The sequence below is a fragment of the Nothobranchius furzeri genome, chromosome 16 (genome assembly GCF_043380555.1).
Source record: "Nothobranchius furzeri strain GRZ-AD chromosome 16, NfurGRZ-RIMD1, whole genome shotgun sequence".
Lineage (NCBI taxonomy): Eukaryota > Metazoa > Chordata > Actinopteri > Cyprinodontiformes > Nothobranchiidae > Nothobranchius > Nothobranchius furzeri.
In genome coordinates this window covers 47,458,155-47,485,228 of record NC_091756.1, presented here as the reverse complement: position 1 = coordinate 47,485,228, position 27,074 = coordinate 47,458,155, and the positions used below count along the sequence as shown (strand labels likewise).

At 42.3% G+C, this 27,074-nt stretch overlaps 1 protein-coding gene across 15 annotated transcripts in view; it reads left to right on the top strand.

Annotated features, from left to right (window-relative positions):
- The window catches only part of tanc2b (tetratricopeptide repeat, ankyrin repeat and coiled-coil containing 2b), a 245,556-nt gene that overhangs the window by 195,668 nt on the left and 22,814 nt on the right, over positions 1-27,074 (top strand). For 12 of the 15 annotated variants that reach the window (XM_070545727.1, XM_070545731.1, XM_070545728.1 and 9 more), the window contains 7 exons: positions 1,264-1,447; positions 4,926-5,174; positions 12,708-12,839; positions 23,525-23,563; positions 24,283-24,564; positions 24,645-24,769; positions 26,736-26,967. In XM_070545727.1, the coding sequence (XP_070401828.1) occupies positions 1,264-1,447; positions 4,926-5,174; positions 12,708-12,839; positions 23,525-23,563; positions 24,283-24,564; positions 24,645-24,769; positions 26,736-26,967 (1,243 nt within the window). The remainder of the gene's footprint in view (positions 1-1,263; positions 1,448-4,925; positions 5,175-12,707; positions 12,840-23,524; positions 23,564-24,282; positions 24,565-24,644; positions 24,770-26,735; positions 26,968-27,074) is intronic. The other 3 variants (XM_070545730.1, XM_070545729.1, XM_070545732.1) reach the window with 2 other exon arrangements.

Here is a 27,074-nt window from a genome sequence, read left to right as displayed (position 1 = left end):
GCTTGGACAATTGATTAAGTGAGCGCAGCTCTGAGGGCATCCATGCTGTCGGCTAGTGTAAACACAGGTCGCACACGTGATGTCAGCATTTTTTTGTAGCGGAAAGTGACGTTGCAGACCTCAAAACTCCGGTTTTGTCTGTCCACACGCAGACACCCAAAACGGAGAAAACGCAGATCTTCACTTTGGCCAGAGATTTTAAAAAGATCCGTTTTCATGTGAAAAAAACTCTGTTTTCGTGTGGATGACAGGCCAAAACGTAGAAAAATATCTACGTTTTGGCAGATCCACGGCTACGTGTGGACAGGGCCTAATTGTAATTGTAAGAAGGCGATAGAGCCTTTTGGAGGATCTCATGGCTGCTTGGACAGCGTTTGAGGATTTAAAAGCTCTGACATTTCCAAACAATAAATGTAACAAAGCTAAAACTGCAGCAGGCCATTAAAGATCTAACACTTGGTTAAAGTCACCTGAGGACTGGATTTCTTTTCAGTGCTTTGTTTTCTTTCTTCATATCCTAGAATTGTTCAGAATATCACCGGTTGATATTGTTTCCACACAGTTAACTATGTAAGTAATAATTTCACCCTGCAGTTGTTCTTCATTTATTCATCTGGTGCAATAAACACATAAGTGTGTTCACATCTGCAATTGTGTTCTTCATATTTGGAGTTTTGGGAAGAAAATGTGACCAAACCTTCACATGTGAATTAGTAACCTCATTCTCTTTTTTTTTTCTAAAAGAACAAAAACAAATCTTTTCATCACCACATTACATATTTACAGGTGAGTCTGAGAAAAATCCCCAAACAGTGTCATTTATCAGCATAAAGACATATTTTAGCACTAATAAGGTAATTTCAAAGACAGACCCTGCAATAGATGATTTACTGAAATCCTGTTTCAGGTCTTTTGTTCTCATTTCTAAACACACCCACTTTTGAATTCTGTCGTTCTGCAGGAGAATATTTTAAGTCCTGGCACATTTTTTGTGCCACAAATTATATGATATTATGATCCAGCATGTATTTGTTTATGCGTGGGAGAAGCAGTCTGAAGAATGATTGGCTCCATGTGGTGAAAGCTTCAGGGCGGCTGAGTTTTTGAAAGCTGCAGTATTGAAATGACATTTTCCTGCAAATGAGTCGGATACTATAGCAGTTCGACCATTGTACTTTTTATTTACGCATCCATGAATTCTAAAAGTTTTCAAAAAGGAAAGAAAAAGCTGAAGTTAATGTGCTTGTGTGTGTTTTTTGGCAGGGCCAGAACCAAAGGATCAGCCCCTGCTCCACCCTGACCAGCAGCACTGCCTCTCCACCTGCAGGCAGCCCCTGCTCCACCCTCCCTACAGCCATGCCTGGCCAGGCTGGAAACCAGGACTGCGCCTACGGTTCTGTCACCAGTCCCACCTCCACGCTGGAGAGCAGAGACAGTGGGATTATAGGTGAGATCTACAAATGGATTTACTAAAAACACTCCCAAAAAACGTGTTCATATTGTAGAATAATCAAAAAAACGTATCTAAACAAATAATACTTAAGTACTTAAGCTGAGATTTTATTTATTTATTTGTTTTTTCACAATAAAGACCAGAAGGTGCAGCCAAAAGTCTTCAAAAATACAAGCAAAACCTTAACATTTGTAACTGCATTGTTGGTTCTTTTTGAAAACACAGAAAAGGTTTCTTTTTTACCTTGCTGCTGACAGTTTCGTTCGTGGCTACAAACTTCCTCAGAGCTGACGCTGATGGTGGCATCACTTCCTTCTCTGTTTATTCGCGGGCAGCAGAGGATGTTGTCGCCCTCTGCTGTCCACTCTCCCTTCACCGATGATGCAGTCCCATGCGCGATCCAATGTGTAGACCCCATCGTCTCTGTTCATGGTCCCACATCCACGTCTCCTTATCTCTAATATCACTGACAACACGGGCAACATAAAGTTCGCAAATGGGTCAGAAACAGAAGGCAACATAGCATTTATGGACATGAAAATAATCAGGCAGACCGACGGGACCCTAAACGTAAACACATAGAAAACCAACACACACAGACCAATATCTATTATGGACATCAGAACACCCCACCATACACAATATGTCAGTAATCAGAACACTATATCACCGAGCAAACATGATAACAGAAGAAAGAGACCATAAACAAGAGGACAAACACATACAACACACTTTAAAGACCTGCGGATACCCGACATGGGCAATAAACGAAGGAAAACAACAAACAACAACAGAAAGAAAAGAACAACCAAAGCAAAGAACCAGAAACCCAGAAAGACAAGAACCAAAACCAGTGATAACCTTACCATACATCAAAGGCATAACGGAAAAAATAAGAGCAACAATGAAAAAACACAACATAAACACACCAACAAAACCATACACAACAGTTAGAAACAGACTAGTGCACCCAAGAGATAAAATACCAGCTGGACATAAATGTGGAGTTGTTTACGAAATCCCATGCAAACTCTGCAATAAAACATACATAGGAGAAACCGGACGCCAACTCAACACACGAACAATAGAACATAGAAAGGAGTGCGAGAGAGAAACAAGTCGAAGACACACAAGAGCAGCAAAACAAGAAGCAGAAAGCACAATAAAGAAGTCAGCCGTAACAGATCACTGCACAAGAGAAAACCATATAATGGACTGGGACAACACAAGGATCATAAACACCGAACAACAGAAATGCAAAAGATGGATAAAGGAAGCTATAGAGATAAGGAGACGTGGATGTGGGACCATGAACAGAGACGATGGAGTTTACTCATTGGATCGCGCATGGGACTGCATCATCGGAGAGGGGAGAGCGGGCAGCAGAGAGCGACAAAGTCCTCTGCTGCCCGCGGATAAACGGAGTAGGAAGTGACGCCACCATCAGCGTCAGCTCTGAGGAAGTTTGCAGCCGCGAACAAAACTGTCAGCAGCAAGGTAAAGGAGAAACCTTTTCTGTTTTCAAAAAGAACCAACAATGCAGTTAGAAAAGCAACACAGTAAGTGCATACCAAAGATGATTAAAATTTTTGATCAATTTTAACGTACGATATAAAATATTGTTTTCCGAATGCGTTTCTGAAATTATTATATTTACTAGTGGTTACTTCTGGTCTGTGAAGAGCTTCTGCACTGGCAAACCCAGGGATCTGGCCTGGCAAGCCATCCTATACATACATGTGGCCACGACCCATAAACATAGCTCAGTCGTGGAAGCAGAATCCACGGTTGTCTTTCAGATGATCTCCATACGCAACTGGACAGCTCTAGGACCAATCAGAGCAACAAACACAGTGACAAATTAATCGTTGTGGGTGTTAGTCAACATGGCAGTCTGCCAAATGCTGTTGAAGAAGAAGCAAATGCGTCCTTTTTCTAAACAAAGGACTTAAGTACTTCTATCTCCTCTTGTTCCAAAGAAAAGTCTAAATTGTCCAAAGTCAATCCCAAAGCTGTTTTAAACGAGCCGTTGGCGCTAAGCCCACCCAACGTCTCTCTACAAACAGAGTGATGTGATTGGCGAGACACAAACCTGTTTGAGCAATGGTAGACTAGCTGAGGCTACAGTAGAGTGTGGCTCGGCAGACCTTCAGAACAAACTCTGCTTAGCAAACCATGTAGCTTAGCGGGGAGCTTCGGTTTCAATATGCAAAAAGTCTTCACAGCAGAGAAGAGAAGTTGTTCCGAGGTTCATCACTTTATTAAACCGATGGATTTTCAGATTTATTCACTCATTTCTTGAACCAAACAATGTATTTTCACACTCTCTTCGTTCAGTGATCAAGTCCAGCAGGAATGTACTCATATTTTAGTAGAAATTGTTGAAAACCTTCTCAGTGGCCTAGTGGTAGAGTGTCCACCCAGGGACTAGGAGATCGGGGTTCAATCCTGGTCGGATTATACAGTAGACTTTAAAAATGGGACCCTCCTTGATGTGCAGCTTTAAAGGGGTTTATTGGGGGTTAAACCACCAGATAGTTCCCAAGCGCAGCCACTGCTGCAGCTCACCGTTCCCCACGGGGATGGGTCAAATGCAGAGATGAGTTTCACCAGTGTGTGATGATGACTAATGGGCCTTTAACTTAAAATCACTGTAATGTGACCTTGACAGCAGTCGTAAGGTTAATAAAATAACACTTTCATGAACAGCTAGAAAATTCTGGCTATTGGAGCACTTTTAAAACTGCTCAGGTAGTTTTCTGTAGCAGATAAGTTAGTAAAGATTTACAACTTTTAAACAGAAAACTACTTAAAAATGGCCAAAAACGTGATTTCAATTCAAGTTTAGACAACTGAAAAGATTTGGATTCAACCGTTTTTCCAAATGATGTATGAACAAGTGATTTATTCTTCCTCTAATGGTTAAATCAGCTTCTGCAGAGCTGCATCTGAACTAATGAGGCTGAATTTGTCTTTCAGCTCTCAATAAATAATTTCATACCTGTTTAATAATTAGAATTCAGACCTGTAGCTGTAATCAGCCGGAATTCAGGTTGTTTTAGATTCTGGATTAATGCTTTTAAGCTATAATTTAGTCCCTATAGTGATGTTTTCTCAGGAACACACAGTCAGAAACCTGCAGTGTTCAGTTCAGTTTCAGTGGGATTGTTTTGGGCTTCTGCTCTGAGTTTGGTGCAGGTTCCTGGTTTGTTCTCCCAATAGACGACGAGCCAAAGTGTTCACTGATGTGAAGCACTTTGAGTTGTCAGAACAGGTGCCATTGTTGTTTCCTGGCAACAATGGTGAACACCTGCAGCTGGAGATGAGGTGTGTAACATCAGCATGATATGGATTAGGCGCCACGGTAAACGGATGTGAAAGCAGAACGAGGGTTTGACGGGTGGAGGGACAGGATGGTGGGATGAGAAGTTCTCTGAAAGGTGGTGTCATGATGTTGCTTTTGTCGTTCCAGCCACTTTGACCAGCTACTCTGAGAACATGGAGCGAGGAGGTAAATACAGCGAGGGATCGCGGCGAAACTTGAAGCTGTGGCAGTCTCAGAAATCAGGCATGGATTCGTTCCTGTACAGGGTGGATGAAAACATGACCGCCTCCACCTACAGCCTAAACAAAATCCCTGAGCGAAACCTGGAGAGCATGTCCCCCCACTCTGCCCACTCCATCCCCTTATACCTCATGCCCCGTCCCAACTCTGTGGCTGGTGAGTCCCCTCCTCTTCCCCTTCTTCTCCTGTTTTAGATAGAAGGATGGCAAAGGTTCATTGGCATCGGCAGATGAAAAGTCACAAGGTTGCACACATTTCTCCTGAGCAGAGTTGGGTTTTTTAATGCTTTTTATTTAATTAATTTATTATTACTATTATTATTATTTTTAGAAAATTGGATTGAGCATCTTTAGTTAACGTCCTTTGCTAATTCCTCCTGTAACCTTTGCTTGTTTTCATGAATTTATTATTTAGTTGACAATTTCTTCGATTTGAAAATAAGGAAACGCCTAAACATGCAGTCCGATCATTAAACATTTAAGAAGTTTGGAACTAAAGCTGGGGTTTGTTAGCCTGGCAAGCCAAAGCCAGACTAAATAAATGTATTATTTAGTCTGGCCACGCTCCATTGACGGCTCTCTGTTGTGGGGCGGGTTCTACCATTGTCTTTCAAATGATCTCCGCATTCCACTGGACAAAGAATGTGACATAATCTTGTTTCACTGTTGCATCATCCCACCCACCAGGCATATAGAATGACCTGATTGGCCCACAAAGCGGAAAAAGCTCTGCGATTCGTTCACTAAGCAGATAGAGCACTATGATTGGCCCACCATTATGGACCAATCACAGCTCTTTATGTGTTTGAAACCCCTCTAGAGAGCTGTGATTGGCTAGCCAGAGTCCTGGTAGGAGCTGTGGAGGTTCCAGTGGAGCATGCCTAGACCAAACTTTGCAAAGCAAGAATTTGGTCTAGTTCACTAGGCTAGGGGTTTGTAGCATGGTATTGTCAAGAAGAGGATGAGGAGGAGGAGGAGACTTTGAAGTATACCTCCTGCCCCTGCTCCCCCTCATCTTCAGGAAGGAGCTGAAAGCCATGGCTCGTACCATGCACTTGCACACAAATAGCCTTGTAGCGCTAATGGACGAGTAAGGTTTTTGGTATGTTCCTGCTCAGACACACCTGATTCTAACTGCTGAATTATCTCCTCACCCTTCATTGGGTTCTGCAGGAGCTGCTAAGCAATCATTTTAATCAGAGTTCAAGCAGGAAAACATCTAAAACCAGTACTCGTAGCCCGTCCGTGCTAACACTACAAAGTCTAAAACAATAGTGTGATGTAGCGTAAGACTTCACTTTAAGACATAAAAGCTAAATCCATTTTTGTTCCCCTTCCTCCTCTTCCACAGTTGGTTTAAAATTTACAGACTGACATTAATTTAACAAAGGTCGTGTTAGCATTCAAGCTAGGTTGATGTACTAAGCTGACTATCTGTCACCCTGCAGTGCGAGCTGGGAAATGGGGCACATTCCCGTTGATTGGTATCTCCCTCTTGTGGATACACAACTTCATTGGTCAACGCTCGAGTAAATGATTTGCTTAGGTGTAGAGGCCAGGGGAGGGGCTTAGGGAAATATAGAGCAGGGTAAGAGGGTCAGATTAAACATTTTTATGTTACTTTAAATATTTTAAATTACATACCCCAAGTTAAAACACATAGGGTTGTTGATTTATTGTCAACCTCAGTTGTTTTAGTTTTTGTATTGTTTCAATTTGATTTCATTTGTTCTCCCCATCATGTTTCTGATTGAGTGTTAAAAGGATCGCATTCATAGTAAAATGTAACTATTTAAAAAAAATTTAACATGATGACTAAATCTTTCTACTGAACTCAACAATTAGATGCACAGGAACTGCTATATATTGCTTTGGTCTTGGCTGCATTTGCACTAGCCGTTAGCTTGTCGGTCTTGCAGCACATAAATGCTGTATTTTTAACCAAGGCTGTGCAGGAAGCTAGCTCTTTAACATGTTCGCTAGTAATGATTCATCATAACTGCTACACAGAAGAAATTCTAATTGACCAAAATATCTCATTATTATCAAAATTAAACTTTTTTTTTTTTACTAATTCAGACTTATTTACCTGATTGATTCAAGTCTAAGCTTGATTTATTTTTTTTTATCTTTGTTTTTTGTAGATTTGATTATGTTAGCATTTCTTCCCAACATAAGAATACGAGTGTTGTCTTTAACTGGCATGGGGTTTTTCAGAAACGTTGGTAATCTGCAAGCCCACAGTGTCATTTTGTTAAGCCCTCACAGCCCTCTGGTGTAGAATGAAACTACAGAGCTGAAAAACGCCGTCGGGAAAGCGGCTTCTAAAGAATAACATACTGCAGCTGGAAGAACATCAGACAGGAAGAGCATTTGGCGTTAGTGTTGCTAAAGGAGCTCTCACTCATGTGTATTTCTCATTGTAGCTGCTGTAAAACCCTCCCAGAGGTTGCAGTAAATAAATCAAGTAGAAATGTCAGTTTCCTAAAGCGGAGGCAGCCCTGATGGGCCTGATTGTAATATTGTTCTAATCATCGGAGCAGTTCTTGCAGGCGATGAGCTCTAGCATTTCCCTGACTCTCACCAAGGGAGGCAAGTGTTTGTGTGTCCCTGTAACCACTTATTTGTTTCACTAAGATGCTTGACGGGGCCCGTCACTGCAGCGATGACCCTGACTTTATGCTGGTCATGTCCTGCTGCTCGACACTGCTGTCTGGCTGAGCAGCCGCAGATTCATCTTCGATCACATCTCCTCCCTATCTTCAAACGAACCGAGTGAGCTGAGGGCGGCTTAAAAGACACGCTGCAAGCTACAGATGGCGAAAATAAAGCAGAGAATTCAAGTAGAAACGAAGATGTTAGGCAATTTATTTTTTTAAAGATATTTTTCAAGGCCTTTGTGGTTTTTTTTTTCATTTATTTATCATTTTTTTCAGGGGGCAGGATCTCCATATTTATGAGAAACATGTGGAAGAGCATTTCATAATCTCTCTTTCTCACTCCGTCTCTCCTCCACAAAGAATTATTAGATGATGTAGGGATGGGAGGCGAGCGCAGGCTGGGGATTGGCTGAGCTCTCGCAGCAGTGGAACATAAAAGCCCCAGGCATTAACCGTTTCTATCCCCCAGAGTGACAGAGACACTTCGCTTTGATGTGCAGAGAGGGAGGGAGAGGAGGATGGAGCCGGAGCAGGAGGAGACCAGGCAGGGAAATGAGGAGTGAGGGGGCTACTCTGTTACCTAATGAAGGCAGTGCGTTGGTAGAGCTGGAGATGGATACGGAGGAAGGAGAAAACAGTAGTTTCATTTGACTTCCTCCCTCAGTCACTGTGCATACAACAGTAGAGCTAACCGGAATTGTAAAAGCTGAAATTATATATTTAAAAAAGGGAATTGTCAACATTTAAGCTGCTGGGGTTGAGAGTTTCAGTTTGAACTAAGCTCAGAAAAATACCCAATCCTACACGTTCGTTTTGGAAATGAAGAAATCTGCCCGATTTTGATCTATTAAATGAAAAGTGTAAAAGATGATAAATTCCCCAAATTTGTGTTTAAAAGTACACACCGAGTGATTACTAACTAAAATTCTTTACTTCCCTTTTAGTTAATGTTGAACTGGTGTGTTTCTGTAGCTATGTCTTTTTGTTGTGCAGTGCTGTGTTTAGACCTGGGGCCATGTGAAGGCGCTATATAAATAAAGTTGATTGACTGATATGTCGATGAGCTACATCTGCAGATTTCCTCATGGAAAGATTAATTGTTTCCATAAATGTGGCTAGAAAAAGCACAGGTTTGATTAAAGAATAAAGTATCCTTGCTTGATTGGGATTATTGTTCTCATGCTCACTGTTTTGGAGAGTTTGGTTGGAAAAAATGTGTAATTTACCACCAATACGATACAGTTGTAGCCTGGCAGCCATCCTATGCATGTGAAGATATAGTTTTGCCACGGGTCGTAGACAGCGGGGCGTAACCTACGGTTGATTTTCACCCGAGTCTAAATATTCCAAAGCTTATGCCAAAGCCATTTTAAATGAGCTGTCTCTATCTTAGTTGTTCCTCTCTGTCACAGCTCTGGTGCTAATCCCGCCCACCAAACCGACTGAGCATTGTGATTGGTTAGACCAACCTGCAGAGCAAAAACTTTTTTGCTTGTGCTGTGGTGGCTTGAGATGTCTAGGCTAAGACAATTCACTTCCTTGACCATAAAAAAATGTTGCTGCCAAAAAGAAAGGTCACACTCGGCTCAATCCTGGTCCTGGAGGGCAAGTATCCAGCATGTTTTAGTTGTTTCTCTGCTCCAACATCCTTGATTCAGTGATTGAACTGCTTTTTCAGCAACTCGTGAAGCTCTGCAGAAGGCTGCCAATCACCTGCTGATAGAAATCCGGTGTGTTGAAACAACAAAAACATGCTGGAAACTGGCCCTCTAGGACCAGGAATGAGAACTCCTGATCTAATAGCTGAACTGCCTGAAAGCTTTGATTACGGCATACATTCACCCTAAACCATCACTTGGGAACGAGCTAGATCTGGACCTATCGTTCTTTCATAGCTCCAGTAAACTGAAGCCTTTTTCTCTAGTTAGCATCACTGAGTCGTGTCTACACAGATTTCCAGTCCCAATCCATGAGTTTCTTTTGCATTGTGCATGTGGAAATGCTCTTACCTTTACTATTAAGCATAGCCCTGAGTTGAGTTTTACTCTTGGTTAACATCACTAGATGTTTAAGTGATTGCTGTTTGTTCAGGTTTTTTTTTTTGACCACATAACTTCCCCGAGGACGATAGTTCCCCACTTTCCTTTTTTTTAATAATGATTTGGACAGTTTGTGATCCAGCGTCATTACTTCTGGAATCTCTTTAGTTGTTTTCTCTGCTTGAGACATGTCTATGATCTGACCCTTCAGAAACGTCATTGCATCAGCCGGGGTTAAATTATACGTTGCTAACTGAAAGATTATAACCCATGCATCTAATAGGAAGCTCGTACCTGTTTGTATGCAGGTGGCGACCTTTTATGGGCCAGGCTCAGCATGAAATAGTTTATTAATTTGCCGTTTTGTGGAAACAGTGAAAGCTGTTTATTTTGACTGCAGAGGTTTCCACATGTTGGCATCGTTGCTACAAACAGGCGTCCCCTGAACACCTCGCGTGAAGATGATCAGTAGCTGCTACTTCTTCCTTAAATTGAATGTTCATCTTTATGAAATGTGTGTAAAAGTTGTAAATCAATAACCTAAACATTTGTTCTGTGACACTCGAGGGCTTTGCACCCTGAGAATAATAATAAAAAACTACATGAAAGAGCATTCTTGCTTATAAAATGGTAAAACCAAGTAGGCTCAGCTGGCTGGAACAGCTGCTGCTTTCTCCTACTCCACAATCTGTTGACAATGCACAGGCATGGCCAGTAAGTCATTACTTCTAAAAGTGGCAAATATTACCTGATTAATCGTTGACTGCTATAATTGTGATCAGATTGGTTAAATCAAACAGAGCTGAAGACAAACTGGAAATGTGTCTGGAGCTCACAGGAAAACATGAAAATAACAGTGTTCTTGCCAGCTTATCTAGAGCAGCAGAGTCACAGTGGTAACAACAAAAGTTTTTGTGGCTCTCTGACGGTAGATGAGGCTCCATCTGGGATATAGTCTGATAAAAGGCTGATAGCAGTAACAGCTCTGATCGGAGAACAGTGAGGCGTTTGGAGCAACAGTAGAGAACTCGTATCTGAAACTACTTGTTTTGCCAACTGATACGGAGATTGGTGCTGGACAATGGCCCAGCTGTTGTTAGGTGTGTCTGTGTGTGTGCGTGTGTGTGTGTGTGCCGTCTCTCTCCTCCAAACAGGAAGTGTCTGCTATGTTGCTGCTATCGTCACCCAAAGCTTTCTGGTGCAGCCAGACTTTTCATGGATACCTGCTATATCCTGCCTTTTCTGCTTTCCTACGTTATTTTTTCCCCACTCTGCGTGCAGTCTTAGCGCATTGGCACAGCAGCTGTGAATGCGATCCCCAGTAGCCTGCTGCATTGCAGATAGGAATGATGAGCACACAGATTCGAGTTCCCACATTCAAACCCATTTAAAAGAGAGAAAAGAAAACCAGAGAGACGTCCCGACGCAGAGTCATTCTTCCTTGGTTTAGCGTCGGATAAATGCCTCCACTCACTCTGCTTTTAGCTCTGCTGCATGACCAGTCCACCACCCCCCCCCCCCCCCCACACACACACACACAAACACACACACACAGTCCCATCAAGGCCAAGCCTCCAACATTCCCAGCTGCCATTTTTCCTCCCATTTGGGAAACCCATGTGGCTCCTCTGTACTGTGATGGCTCACACACAACTATACATGTGCCCAGCTCTTGACTGTCCACCAGACAGCACGGTTTGAGCTCGGGACAATACTGATATTGAGTTTTACAAAGACAAGAAGAGGATGCTAAGAGGTCTGCTCCATGGAGAATTATAGACTGTAGCTTTTAGAGGGAATGGAGAAAGAGAGAGGATGTTACTCTACAGAATCTCAAAACATTCCAGGTATTGTGGGAAACACCCAAAAATTACTCCGCAAACTTTTTCTTTGCATTTGTATTATTATTGAAGATGGCTTATAAAAGCTTTCATTCAATATCTGCAGCCATGTTCGTTCATTCATTCGTTCATTCTGTCAACTATAATAATCAGATTTGGCATCACCATGGAACCCCAATATGACTGCAAACACAAATTTGGAAAGCAGATCAGACAAGTTTCAAACACAAACCCTGGGGCAACAAACATTTATTTGTGGAGAGGCTTTATGTACTGTCTGCTTGTTTCCAGAGCTGTGAGATATCGGTTTCTACAGCAACTGAAGTTAGTTTAGAGGAATTCTGACTAAAGTTTAGGTCATTTATTAGTTTGACCCTTTGTTCCTGATGTTCTTTGCCTTTTTAGCGGTATTGTGGTGTTTTATAAGTGGCAGAAATGGCAGCTTTTGCTGTAAAAGTCACAAAATAATTTAAAGTGAATATATTTCAGATGGGATTTTTGTAAAAAGAAAAGTCTCTCTAAATTCACCAAGTTCCATGTTTTTTTCTGCCCTCACCTTTCGGTGAACCGGCTATTCCTGAGCGTTTCAGTCCCTTAATCCTTCCTGAATATTAATGTGGGACTGTCTCATGTTTTCTCACCTTGGAGTCCAGGTGTGACTCAGAATCCAGTTGCTCACCTTTGCTGGCAGTGTCTGATCTCATTTAGCATTCGGTGGTTTTGAGCGGTGGCTCTAAAGACACCGTGTGGTGTGAACAATCAGCAGCAAGCGTCAGACAGCGCTCCCTCCATGAATAAGACATTTATCTGCTGAGCTAATTAATCCTGAGAGGGGCCGGATGGCATCTGCCTCTGTGCTGTGTGACGGACACGGCGAGGAGGGAATTTGAGGACTGAATCACGTTGAGCTGGTTCCCTTCTCCCTGAAGGACTTAGCAAGTGTAGGAGCGGGAACCTGACAGCTGCAGCAGAACGCCTGCATGGGCCTTTGCCACCTTCTTCTGCACTTCTGCATATTATGGGATTTGTTTACTGAAAGTGTGGACACTTGGTGACATGTGTGTTATTCCGTTTTTTTTTTCTTCTCTCTAAAACATCCTGATGTTTCCTTCTCCCTATCTTACACACACACACACATACACACAAACAGCCACAAGCTCAGCCCACCTGGAGGACCTGGCATACCTGGATGAGCAGAGGCACACTCCATTACGCGCCTCGCTGCGCATGCCAAGGCAGAGCACCACCTGCGGGCCGGGTCGCTCTGGGCAGGACCTGAGAGGTGAGCACAAACACGAGCACTCGTCTGGATTGTTTCTGTATCACTGACATAATGTCAAACGGATTCACCCTGGTTTCTAAAAGGCGAAACTTTAAGATGCATTATTGTTTTTGTAGTATAAAAATATGAAGGTCTTTTGGCTCTACTGTTGGTTTGAAATAACAAAGAATAGTTTCCGTGTCTCGTTCTCAGTCCCTAATGAGCAGATTATACCATATCTGTAGAAAATTTCTAAACGAATAAGCATAAATACGTTAAGAGGCTTAAGAGGTTCTGTTCCTGGGCTAAACCGGAAACGGACAGTTTTAGACCCCTAATGTAAGAAGATGAATGTAATAGTCAATCATAAGGTTAAAAAAAATCTTAATAAACAAGTTGTGTCATTTTTTTGGGTAGAAATATTCCCATCTAATCTCTGATAATATTTCCATTGATCTGTATTGGATAATGAGCTCCCATTGGACCCTGCCTCTATGGTTTTACATCAGTCGTGCTGTAATATGACTCTAACTCTTTGCTAGGATCCAGGAAAGAAGTGTTTTTATCTGGATCAGATCAGGAGGTGGACTCGAGGAGACAGGAGCATAGGGAACATGCTGTGAGCCCCATGTTTAAAATCTCTGAGTTAGTTTAACTTTTACCCTGCTTAAATTATGACAAGATGCTCCACTTTGATTCAAAAAAGGCAAATTAGCAGAAAAATGAGGTCTGTAGCGTGTGTTTTTATTCAGCAGTCACGTTGAAGCATGTAACTATACATCACCCTGATAAACGGGTTGTTATTGGCATTTACAAACATGTTATTTGTAAACATCATCAGCTCTTTTAATACCACAAGCTGGAGTTAATTAATCCTGTGTTTAAAATTAAGACTATAGATTAGTAAAGAGCATTCACAAGCAACAACTGTTGATGGAAACAGTGTTTATAAACTATACTGGTGATGGAAAGACGTCTGTTTGCATGTAGTGATTTCAATACATCTAACAAACTGCAAGTCTGTTCATTAATTCAATCATTCATTCGTTATATAAACAACTAGGGTCATGAGACGCTGGTGTCTAAATCCAGCAGTCATCAGGTGGGGGGACACCATGGACAGGTCTCCAGTCCATCACAGGGACACACAGAGACAAACAACCAGTCACATACCCACCCACACCCAGGGACAATGTAGAGTCTCCAGTTAACTTTCGTACATCGTTTTGGTCTGTGGGAGGAAACCAGAGTACCAGGAGGAAACCCAGCGCCTGCACGAGAACATGCTAACCGCAACAAGGATTTGAACCTGTGACTTTCTTACTGTGAGGTGACAGTGCTACCTACTGCACCTCCATGCATCTCTGTTAAAACAAACAGTAAACAAAACATTGCAAGAACTGGATTAAACTCTATAGATATTTAATCTTAAATGATAGATTATCAGGATCAAAAACTGTTGATCTGGACAGCTCCTGTTTTTGTCATATAAACCACATATGGGGGTTCCTCAGTCCCAAAGACTTCCTCGGACCTTTCGGTTTCATGGGTGCACAGAAGAAAGAGAAACAGCTGATCTTTCTAACAGAAATGTAAGGTTGAGTTTGTTTTTGGACAAATGTTAAAGATCGTTTAGGTATCACTCAATTTGTCTCTACCCACCCACCCAATCCGTGGGTGTGTAGAAGGTACCATACCAACTTTATTTTTATAGCACTTGAAACACATGCAGGTAACCCCAAAGTGCTATACACGGAACAACTAAAACCACAGAATCATAGAACCTAGAATAAATAAGAGCCAAAGAGGTAAAACAATAAATAAGCGGACTAAAGTAAAGTAAAATGCAATTTAAATTATAATAAAAATGATATAAAACTAGTTAAAAGTCGACATCTCAGATGGTGTCAAAGGTCAGAGAGAATAGTTGGTTTTAAGCAGTGATTCAAAATCAGACAGTGAAGACGCCTGTCTCCACGATCTTCCAGATAAACTTTCACAAAAGCACAATTTACACTCAGAAAGCATGCAGGACCTATCCTGGGGGAATGTAAGCTAAATGGATGAAACAAGTGCTGTTTTCCACTAGAAAGCTCAGATTTTTCTTGTTTTCACTTCAACTGCAGACAGTTGCAGGCATGCAGATAGGGTGGGGGACGGGGGGGATCTGTCCCCCCCCAGATTCAGATCGACCCCAATTCGTCCCCCCCAACTAAGGCCAGAAAGAAAACAAAATCGGAGGTTGCGCTTGAAGCTCCTTTTTCCAATTACATTGAATACAGCATGACGTAAACAAACACCGACTCCAGAGGCGCCAAAGTGGTTGCTGCTAGGACGCAGGATGAAGCGAAAAAGGCGAATAACGATTACTGCGTGTTTAAAAAAGACCAACAGTGTAAGTAGGCGGGACCGATCTGTCTGTTTATGCATGTTGGTTATAGATTCAGTACATTGTTGTCAGTGTTGGGACTTACTCGTCATTGTTGACTTTAACAAGTCTCATCTACAAATATGATCCCTGATGAAGTTACTACTTTACATCAGAAGATAGTGGAGATGTGGAACCTTCAGGCTGAGCAAAGTTTGGGAGTTTTTAGAGTTTGAAAATCGCCTCCCGCTGAGAGGCTCCCAGTCGGGGAGAGGAGGAGATGCGCGCAACATGAAGAGCGTAAATATTAGATAAAACGTATAATTGCCGGCAGGCCTGGTCTTTGTTGACTGATCACTTTGTCTGGTCATAACTGACTCTGATTATGAAGCAGAATATTGACTCTGATGAAGAAATTCACTCATCCAACCGGGAACATTGGCGCTGCTGCAGCATCAGACAGCTGGTGCTGCACAAGAGGTGTGTGGAGCTTACAAGCTCCAAACGTTGGGTTTGATGTTTGTTTAACCTTCTTTGGGACGTGATGGATGTAGAAGCGATGAAAACACCGCAAACGTAACAGACGTAGCGACAATGTAAAAAAAAAAACGTAAAAAAGAAGCAGATGCCGATGCATTATGTATGGAAGTCAAGTGTGCCACATAATCATAAAAAATGAAAAATATAAAATTAAAAAAGAGATTTATATATTTATATATAAATTAAAACTTTCCAAATATAATGAAAATTTCTAAATAACGTAAAAGTACGAAGGAACATCTGTTGGTCAGGCTGAAAAGTTTGGCAACTACTGCTCTAAGTGATAAGTGAATATTGTTTCTTATCATATTTTATGTGCCGTTTTTTAGGGTTTTTATTTCTGTAAAGATTGGTATGCTGAAAATCAGTTGTTTTGCATAAAGCATGAGGTTTTGGTTAGTAATTGATTGGAAGAATAACAAATGACTGATTTAAATAGTGGGGCGCGTCTGTCAGCGCGCCCCAGGGCAGCTGTGGCTACATCGTACCTCATCACCATCAGTGTGTGAATGTGTGTGAATGGATGAATGATACACTGTAGTGTAAAGCGCTTTGGAGTCCTTACTCTGAGAGGTGCTATACAAGTGCGGATCATTTATCATTTATAGTGTTGATCAGGCAGAGCTTTCCTGCCAGCGTTCCACTGCACAATGGCTTCAAACACGTATATAAAAGTTAGTTTTTACGTAAACCATTGGAAATTACACAAACTGACTGAACTCTAGTTAAGGCGCTTGCAATAGTTTGTGTATGTGTACGTGCGTGTGCGTGTGTGTGTGTGTGTGTGTGTGTGTGTGCGTGTGTGTGGGTGTGCGTGTGTGTGCGTGCATGTGTTTGGGGGAGGGTACATTGAAACTTTGTCCCCCCCAGTTTGAAAATCCTATCTGCGCCCCTGGACAGTTGGTACTAATCCCTCCTTATTGGCTTACTCTTGAGTGTTCATCTGGATCGAGTTTGGAAAACTCCAGAAAGGCTGAAGCAAAAAGTCCGCCAAAATATAATATTCCTGTCAGAAAGCATTTAGCAACATCATAAACCCTGAGCTTCACTGTCGATGCATTCTCCTGTTTCCAGTTTGCAGTTTTAATGACTAGATTAAAGAGCAGTATTTGTTTTTTCTGAACCTTCACTGGCCATGCATTCAACGAACCAGAGATGGAAATTCCCATTGTTCAAGAGGAAACAAGAAAAACACAAATTAGAAAGACATAAAAGGCTAGAAAATTTTAATTTTAAGCGCTGTTCAGTTGTCCTTTAATTTAACTCTATATGAGATGAGGAATTTGCTAGCCTGGCAAGCCAGACTAAGCAAGAATTTGGTCTAGTTCACTAGGCTAGGAATTTGCTGCTGATTTATAAAATACAAGATTAAGAGAGGGTTTTTTTTACTTCTGTTTTGGAGTAAATAAAAATTTTTAATTGTAATCACATTGACTTTAACCCTTTATTTTTTGTAAAGATGTAATAATTCCAGAGAATTTTAACCATGTTTACTTGTAGCATTTTTAGGTTTTTGAAGTTTCTAAACCAATAGTGGAAACAGTCCTTTTGACTGTTCTGACTCAGCAAGCATCAGTTTGGTTTTTAGAATTGTCTCAGGTTTGGTTGTGATGAGCCGTTCATCCCTGATCGGTCCAGCCTCTCTCACAGACCTTCCTGTGAGCTCCTCCTCCACCCAGAGCAGACTCAGTTGCTGCTGGACACTGGATGTTGTCAGCTGTTGAGCTCTTCTGCTCAGATCGAGCGCACAAAGAGCCTTTTGTCACTACAAAGCTAAGATTTGTCTCAACAGTGAGTTCTTGCCTGGCTGCGCTGTGCTCAACACGCAGCATGCACCTCCTCAGCCTTTCAAACAGCCTACTGTCACAATATTACATGTCCCAGTGCCCTTCCTCCTCTGTCACTTACAGTAACCAGAGCTCTAACGGAAGCCCTCTGCCATGCAGGTGAACACAAACATGCATATCCTGAACTCTGAGTTTAGTCAGAATAACGGGTGACTGAGCTGTGATGTGATCGAAGGCCTCTGACTGCAGGTAAATACAGAGTGATCAGACGTGTTAGAAAGACATGGACACAGAGGAAGAGGTAGTCCCTCTCTAATCCTCACTGCTGCTGCCAAAGCCACTTGTTCCGGCCTGAGTGTGTTTATGAGCCACACAACTGCATCCTAGCATGCTCCCTGCCTCCTCAGATCAGTGTCAGACTCCCAGAGCGCACGCCTCCCATAGCTTCAGCAGGAAAGCCGGAGGAGACCGGAATCAACAGGACATGGAGGAAAACGAAGCAGAAAACACTGTTTGCCCTCCCCAGTGGACACGAGGGTTACACGCTCACACGTTGGTGAGCGCTGGGGAACACGAGAGGAGTTCAAACAGATTTCTAAAAGTTTCAGTCCCGAGGCAGAAAACTAGTTTCCAGATTGCTGCGAGATTTGTCATAACGGATCAAGCCACCAGTGAATGAGTCGTGCCGCGATCATCTCTGACCTTTTTCCTCGCCAAAACTCTGATTCTAAACTTCTCCTGGAAGGAGATAAATGTCCCTCCCTTCAGCTGTGCCGGACCTGAAGATGGCAGAGACGGGTTTGGGCGATGGCGCCGGTCCGTTTGTGCACAGCTGACAGGTCAAAGCCTGTTTTTGATGTCCGTTGTTGGGGTTGGGGGGCTACTAAAAGACCTTCTAATTCCAGAACAGTGAGTCAGACTGTAATGGACTATCTTGTGCTCCTGCTGCCTACCTCCAAGATTTACCGCCCACGTCATATATTCACCATAAACGCTCACATAACTGCACACCGTGTGCTTAGGTTCTCCCTCGTTTATCTTTACTTTCACTCCTTTCTGCTGTTGTCAGTCCTCCCTCTCTCTTTTTTCTCCTTGCTTCACTCATCTTTAAAATGGAACTGATATAGATATTACAGAAACATTTGATTTCTATACTCATTGATGGTCAGAAAGTAAATTATAGCTTTTAGAAATTGAGATGAGGACTGTAAATATGTCAAATCAAGAGTCAATTGATTATAAAAACAAGTGTGAATTATTTAAAGATGATCTGTTGTTGTTGTTGACTTACCTGAACTCAGTTAAAGACTGAATATGGAACAGGAACACCAAAGCGACATCTAGTGTGTGGAGGTTGTAGTTGCAACAATAGAACAAGGTTTTCCAGCCGTCTGGATACCAGGTTTGCTGCCCATACATGAAATGTTTAATTTGGGTCCATCTGTTGTAGGCTTCACCTAAACTCACTCTGGTGTTAGATCTTTTATGGTCGCTCCCCTTCTGAGAAGGATAATGACATCTCCTGGGCTCAGAAGCAGCTGCTTGACTTCCGGAGTCCGCCATTTTCCACAGAGCCAGCCTCGCTGTGCCAAGTAGACTGTTTGGCAACCCGCAACGATGCCCTCTAATGGCTGGTAGATGCAGACATAAACCCAGTGTTATGCAGATGTTATTAGTGAACATAAAAATACATTTAAATTAAATTCTGCGACAGCACCGGGCTGCCCGAGGATGTCCCTGACTTTAAATTGTCTTTACTAAGAACAAATATCGGCTGCTGCCGATGTATTAAATGAAACAGTAAATATCGGCCTACCGATACCCCCGATCCTAATTATGACTTAAGCTGATGAGCTCACTAAAGCCATAAACACTAGATGTGTGTCTGTTACTGAAAACAAAATAATTGTTCTGTAATGTGTTAAGTCCCTTTTCTAAGAGCTTGGTTAGGGTTTTTCTCTTTACTGTCAACATTAATTTATAACTCACTCTTCTTTTTACTGTTGGTCACAGAAGCAAACACCGATCATCTATTTGTCTGTAAGAATTTGACACAAGTTTATTATTTCATCCAACTTAACCTGCTAGTTTTGTAATATCCACATCTAAATGTGGTGCTTTTATTTGCTCATAAGTTACATCATACTTCCACACTTCATCCCTGTAACTTTGCTGTTTGATGTCTTTCCAATAAAGTTTGTGTAAATAGCCTTTTTGCAGCTGTGGGTTACAGTATATTTTCTAAAAACGGCACATCATGATTTAAAATTTTGCTCCCGGCCTTCCCTGCAAATTATGTAAGATTAGATAATTTTTTTTCTTATGTAAGATCCTGTTGCTCTATTTCAACATGTGTGAGCTTCAGCTTCTGTTACCAGAAACAATGTGGTGTTACGTTGTGTGTCAGCGAACCCCTTCTTCAGCCGTAGAAGAAGTTAAGTCTGACCTGCTGACCCACTCCTGAAACCCCTCATGGGAAACGTCTCCTCCTTCTCATTCTTGTCCTCCACTCGTCCTCCTCTGCTTCTCGCCTTCTTTCTTCCCTCTCAAAGCTGTTAGCCAACATGAGTCATTCTCACCTGGTGAATAATTTAAAAAGTCTGGGACTCTCTCTCTCTCTCTCTGCCTGTCCACAGAGGGGTTGCTGATGGAGAAGGGGGGGGGGGGGGGGGGGGGGGGGAATGATACCTTCCTCAGCATCGCCTAGAGGGGCGAGCGTGATGGGCCGGATTACGAGCAACTGCCATCTATCCTTCACAAACACGTTTGCTCTCACCATCCATCCTTGAAACAACTCCCCCAGTCCCCGTTCACAACATGGCTGCCATATTTTCCTGGCGTACACAACATGATGGAGCTGCGGAGGCCGTGTATCGTGACCTGGATGGGTCATTTTTGGGGTACGGTGCATGATAGATGGGGTTTAACAGACTCCACAAGGACAGGAGGAGATTTGCAGCCATGTTTGGCGTTCATCCCCCCTCCAGGACAATTGGATTAGCACCATTTAAAACAGAATAGCTCCGGTTGTTTAGCTGTGGTGCTGGCAGCACTGGGCAGATTTTACGTCTCCTATCAGCAAAGTTACATCAGGTCATCAGTCTTTCTGGAAGAATATTACATCAGTGTCGAGTTGTTTTTCTGCCCCTTTCTGTCTGACTGGAAGTGCTTGTTGAGTTAGCACTAAAATAATCTGACCTGGGAATATGGATGAAATGTCTTTTATTACTCTGAGCTGCTGCTAGCACACAGCTTAGTGCTGGCCATGCACTCTGTATAAGCAGATATGTTTGAATATCTTTTTTTAAATTTTTTTATTTTTATTTTTTTTGCTGATTGAATACGTTTGGATTTTATCAGCATGATCATCACATTTCTCAGTTTGCTTTTATAATTAACTCAGAGGGAAAGGCTTGAGTGACTGCATGCTACTTCACAGTGTCCGCTCACTGGTGCTAATGAGCATAGCCTCGTGGTGATGTAAAAAAATAATATATATGCATTTCTTTTCCCAAATATTTTGTCATGCATTAATCATTCTCATTCTCCTTTTGGTTTGGGGAATCGGGTGTGAATTGGTCACCATGCAGTGACTGTAGGATGGAGTGAGAGATGCACCAGTGAATCATACATTGTCTGTAGTAATGAGGAGTAGTTTACCCTTTCATTTACGTTTCCACTCTCATTCATGGTCTAGAGATCTTGATCATGACCAAAGGAAAACTATCCTGGATCCAAGTGCATACAGTGAGCTTCTTTTAGAGCTGTTGTAGAGATGATGAGGAGCTCCGTCATCTAGGATGAGCTCAGATTCGAGCCACTGTGCCTCCTCATTGGAGGGAGTTCGCTAAGTTGATTTAGACATCAGATTATTATACCTTCCTCTGAAGGTCTTTCAGGTGTTTCCCTTGGAAAGAGAACATAGAACCCAAAGAGGAGATGTTAAATGCTCTTTGGCCTGGGAACACCTTTAGATCCCTAGGGAGGAGGTGGAGAGGAAAATGTTTAATTGAATCTTTTACCTCCATGATCCAACTTTGGATAAGTAACGAAGTTTGGATGGGTGGTCACTAACATTGAAATGTGGTCAAACTCATTGATTAGATGACTACTTTAACTTTTCCAACACCTTCATTTGACCATATATAAAGTGGCAGTGTGTAGTTTCCTGCCGCTAGGGGGCAGTACAGACATTTCAGGGTAGTTTTACACCATATCATCACGACTGTCACTAGTTCAAATAGAGTAGACTGGAGTCTGGACTTTATTAATCCCACAGTGGGAAAATTCACTTGCTACAGTAGCACCAACACTTAGAGAAAAGGGAGAGGAAATATAATAAGATGACAGCTACACACACACAAAGACAATAAGCTATTATTGTAACCTTCAACCACTTAAAACAAGAAATAAAAAGGAAACTGTTATTTCCAGAACATACTGTAAAGACACAGGCATACTAATGTACATCTGGTATTGCACAAGTATTGAACACGTACTGAGTATTGCACTGATGTTATCGTGTACCAGGATAATGCCAGTACAGCTTAAAGCATGCAACCTTGGCGTGACTCCTCAGACTTTGATGGTCCTTCAGTAATTCCATCGAGAGAATGCAATGCCGATGCTAGTTTTCTCTACTCTGGTCCTCAGTGCCGCCCTGTCCTGCGTGTTTTCCATGTCTCTGCTGCTGCACACCTGGTTCATGTATTTGCATTGCCTCTTCAGGATGACATCAAGTGCTGCAGAAGCCTGTTAATCACTCATTCGTTTAAGTCAGGTGTGTGGCAGCAGAGAAACAATGCTGTTGGAAATGGCAACAGAGAAAACATGCAGGGGGGGGGGGGGGGGGGGGGCGCTGAGGGCCAGGGTTGAGAAACACTGCCGTAATGTGTTTGGGATTTCATTGTGTTTGTCGTGATTGGGGAACCACCTCAGTAACAGCAGCAGTTTTTCTGAGAAAGCAGAAAGTTCAAGACACATTATTAATTTTTAGATGGTCAGAATGTTACAATATTACGTCACAAATGTTGATTATGAACACAAACTGATTGACCTGCTGACAGTTCCCTTGAATGGGATTATTTTAAATTGGATTCTAATTCAATTTCAGTCTGGATCTGTTTGGTCCAATTCATCTGGGCTGATTTGTGTCTGTAGCTGGATTAAACCTGTTGGTTTCTTCTCTAATGCATGACTCACATATTCACCGCTGTTTGATATATTTTGGATCTGTCTATTCATATCATATCAACACTGTATTCCAACTATGAGAGTCTGCACATTCTAACCACGGTGTGGACCCAGCGTAGCTGCAAAGTGCATATTTTCTACATCTCCGACTCTCATTGTGATCTTTGCTGGTAACGCTGCAGAGTGTGAAATGAAGTACGGCACTGTGAGAATCTGATCATACCTTGCCTAAGTGAAGGAAACAAAGAGAGACTGAGATGAAAATAGGACCTGACAGCTGGATCCAGATTGAGTGTTGCGTTAACGTTATATTTGATTTTTTACTGCTGCTCGTGCCGATTGCTTCATATTAAAATGTGGCTGGCTCCTAATAGCCCACACCGGTAAGGCCGTGGAGCTGAGGTCAGGGTCTCCAATCACCGGGTTGAATTACTGCCAGAACTGGATTTGATTACTTTCTATGGGAATTGATTGATGCTGCAATGGAACCAATTAGATGTTCCCTAAATCCCAACCAGATCCCTCCAGACCTGCTAAGAAATGCTCGCTCGGTAATTTAAAAGATTTCAATTAGCAATCGACCCAGGTCTGGCCTGGCCTGGTCTGGTGGCTTTCCTGGATTACTGACACCATTATGTGCTGATGCTATCGCAGCTTTTCTTTTCTTTATTCATTTTTGTAATTATTTGAACTGCACCTTGCCTTCTCCTCTAACACATTGTTGCCATTCATGTACATTTGCTGGCGTCTCTTTTTCCTCTCCCATCATTAATCTTTTTCTACTTGCTTCTGTCTTTCACGCTTGCTCTTTGTCTCAGCTTTGGCAAATAACTCCCATGCCTGGCAATCCCAGTCACGTAAGTTACCCTAACTTTCGTTTGTTGCATCAGGCTGCCTGCTTTGTGCACGCAGACACCTCGCTAATTGCCAACTGCTTCACATCATGCTGTTGTAGGGGCAAATTCTCCTCCTGTTTCAGCTGAAATTACCAAATCAACGACACTCCTCTTAAAGTAAAGAGGATGTTTTTGGTCTTAAAGCTCAAATGGGTTTAAAATAGGAGACCCAGGAGAGGAGATCCTGAGCAGCAGGTTGAACTTTACACAGATTTGCATCTCACAGCTTTAGCAGTTTGTACCAGATTCATTTTATCCTCATTAGTCTTTAATGATCCATATGGTCTACTGAGAAGATGCTCAACATCTGGATGACATTGGCTCATTGACGCCCCCTAGTGATCTAAAGCTGCACTTCTGCAGCTTCTCCCTCAAACTAATCTTTTAGGAAACTGAAATGTGTCATCTTTGTGATTTTAAGGTAAATTTCCTCACCCTTGTCTTTAAATTGTTGTTCCTGAGATTCTTGTGAAAGAGCGGCTTCACCACTTAATCCTGTTATGTGGTAAAAAAGAAACTTCACACATAATTTATCTGCTTAATCTCAAAAACTGTTATCTAAAAGCATAATTGGATTTTATTTAAATATGTGATTACAGATTGTGCTTTTTTATTAAAGATTGGAAAAAAAAGTTTGGTTGACACCACTAACCCGGTTCTCTTTTATCCCGACTCCATAGTACGCTTTGCACCCTATCGGCCTCAAGACATCGCTCTCAAGCCCCTACTATTCGAGGTGCCCAGCATCACCATGGACTCCATCTTCACTGGACGAGAGTGGCTCTTTCAAGAGATCGACGCTTACCTCAACAGCCCTAACTGCAGCACCAACCGCGGCGTCGTGATCGTGGGAAACATCGGCTTTGGCAAAACGGCGATCATCTCTCGGCTGGTGGCGCTGAGCTGCCACGGCACCCGCATGAGGCAGATTGCTTCAGACAGCCCTCAGGCTTCACCCAAACGTAGGCATTCACTCATTCATGAGAATATCATTGTGGTGTAGTTGAGTCCTTCTAAGTGAGATTTGCTGTCTTGTGTGCAGATGGAGAGGGACTCCCTCTCACCCAACCACAGCCTACACATGGCACCCTGGGAGGAGGCAGCTGTCCTGGAACCCCTGAGATGAGGCGACGTCAGGAAGAGTCTATGAGGAGGCTAGCATCACAGGTATGACTCCACCATTAGGGAGCTCTGTCTGCTTTAGTTGCAGGTGGTTACGATGGCATTAGCCACACCTGGGTCAGGTGTTAGTTTGTCTATAAAGACTCTTTACTGTTTGCTGTCATGTCTCTCTTAGGGAGTTTGCCAACTTTTGTTACATGTTTGAGCCTGACTGAAATGATGGGGGCTCGCCCGGGATTCAAACTCTACACATTTTGCACAAATCATCACACAAGTACATAGTTTTAAATCAGATTTTAAGCACTCTTATAACTCACTAAAGAAACGTTCAGTCTTTATCTTAAAGTACATTTTCCCCCTTCATTTTGAAGAATAAAAACAACAAAAACAGAAAAAAATTAAATGTTAAAACAAAAAAATTCCAACAAATCAAAACAAAATCGAAACAAAATTATAAATATTATTTCCAGAATGTGTTCATTACTTTTAAATATCTGTTCTTCAGCCTTTTACTGTATCTAATAATTGGGCTGAGGAGAAAATGTGATAAAAATATTAGTAGTCACTTCATTAGTGCATCATTAATTTTGGGTAAGTACTAAAGCCCAAACCAATTATAAACATGTATACCTCGTCACATCCTAATCGTTTGACTGCAGCCGTGCTCTGATTTATGAGCTCATTCACTGTTTATGCATTGTCTTTGCTTCTTTCTGTGTGAGTGAATAAAAATGCATCCCTTATTTTTGCTATGCCTCAATTCAATTGTCATAAAAAATACAAAAACACAGTAAAGTAATACCAAAACCCATCTTTTAATGTCATAGTTTTTCAATTTGTGAAAGAGGGTGTGCTGTAGCTAATCACTGGCTCTGCGGAAAACACTAGATGAATGTAAGGGCTCGCTGAGGTCGAGTTCTGTCAGAAATTAAACACAAGTTCAGCACCACCCATGAGTAGCTTTGTTTGTAACAGGTGGAGGTAATTTGGGACCTTAATGAGGTTTTGGTTGTGTTTCATGCTTTTGCATCCAGCTTGTACCGCTCCATCTTCTGTGTCTTTAATGTGGATGTATATAATGTGTGAAACCTGCCCACTCGTTCTGTTCTTCCTGTCTGCTGTTGCACCTCGATCCCCCTTCCCTGCTGCTTGGCCATCTGCATCGCAGGCCCCAGCCTGCTGCATTATGCAGATGTGTTTAAAAAAGAAAAAACAACTTTGCCAGGGATCCTTATGAAATATTTATACCTGAAGAAATCCATTTCCCAGCCAAGCTATTAGATCTTGTTAACTCTGAGCATTAATAATTGAGCTCACTCCCGTTTTCACCCCTTTTGTTTTAAAGCCCTTTATTCCTCAGTGACCAAAAATTAGCATTCCATTTTGATTAGTTCCTTTTTTTTCCCTCCTCCATCCCCATTTCTGTCCCTGGCCCTCGGATCGCCACTGCCACTGCTGAAAATTCAAACTCTTTGTGATCTCTTAATCCCCCCGGAGTGCTCAGTCACACCTGCTGCCATTGTTTAGTTAGCTCACCTTTCACTAAATTCAACCACGTTTTGACCGTTTTGTTTCAAATCCATGCAGAGAATACTTTTTGTTCACCCGCCTGCAAAATCATTCAGCTGATCGTGATTCGTGTGCGTAGCTGTGAAACGTGCCGGTTTAACACTTGACTCCTTTGCGCCGCAGTCGGCTCACACTCCAGCATGAGCCGACTCCGAATCAGTTTCTCCTGGCTGCCAGAGGCGATGAATTATTAATAGCTAAAGCCATACAGTGAAACAAGACGTATTATGTTTCATTATACCAGAATCATCCACCATGAAGTTGACTCAATCCCAAATGACTTGTAGCATTGGTAGAAACCAAGAAAAAAACTGCAGCGATTCCTAAAGTGTCACCCATACCCCTTTCAAACCAGAAACTGACCTCTAATCAGCTTTGCCAGACAAAAAGTTGATTAAAGGGGTATACTTCTGATGCTCTCCTCCCTCTCTGTCGCCCCCAGGTGGTGGCCTACCATTACTGCCAGGCAGATAACGCCTACACTTGTTTGGTGCCGGAGTTTGTGCACAACGTGGCGGCTTTGTTGTGCCGCTCGCCACACCTGGTGGCCTACAGGGAGCAGCTGCTGAGGGAGCCACACCTGCAGAGCATCCTGAGTCTGCGCTCCTGCGTCCAGGACCCCCTGTCTTCCTTCAGGAGGGGGGTCCTAGAGCCCCTGGATGTGCTTTATAAAGGTGAGATGGAGGTGGAATGTACTCATGCTTTTGTGTTAGTAGATGTGTATTCAGTGAAATTCTTAATAATTGCTCCACAAGTTTTTTTTATAGTCCTGGTAGACTTC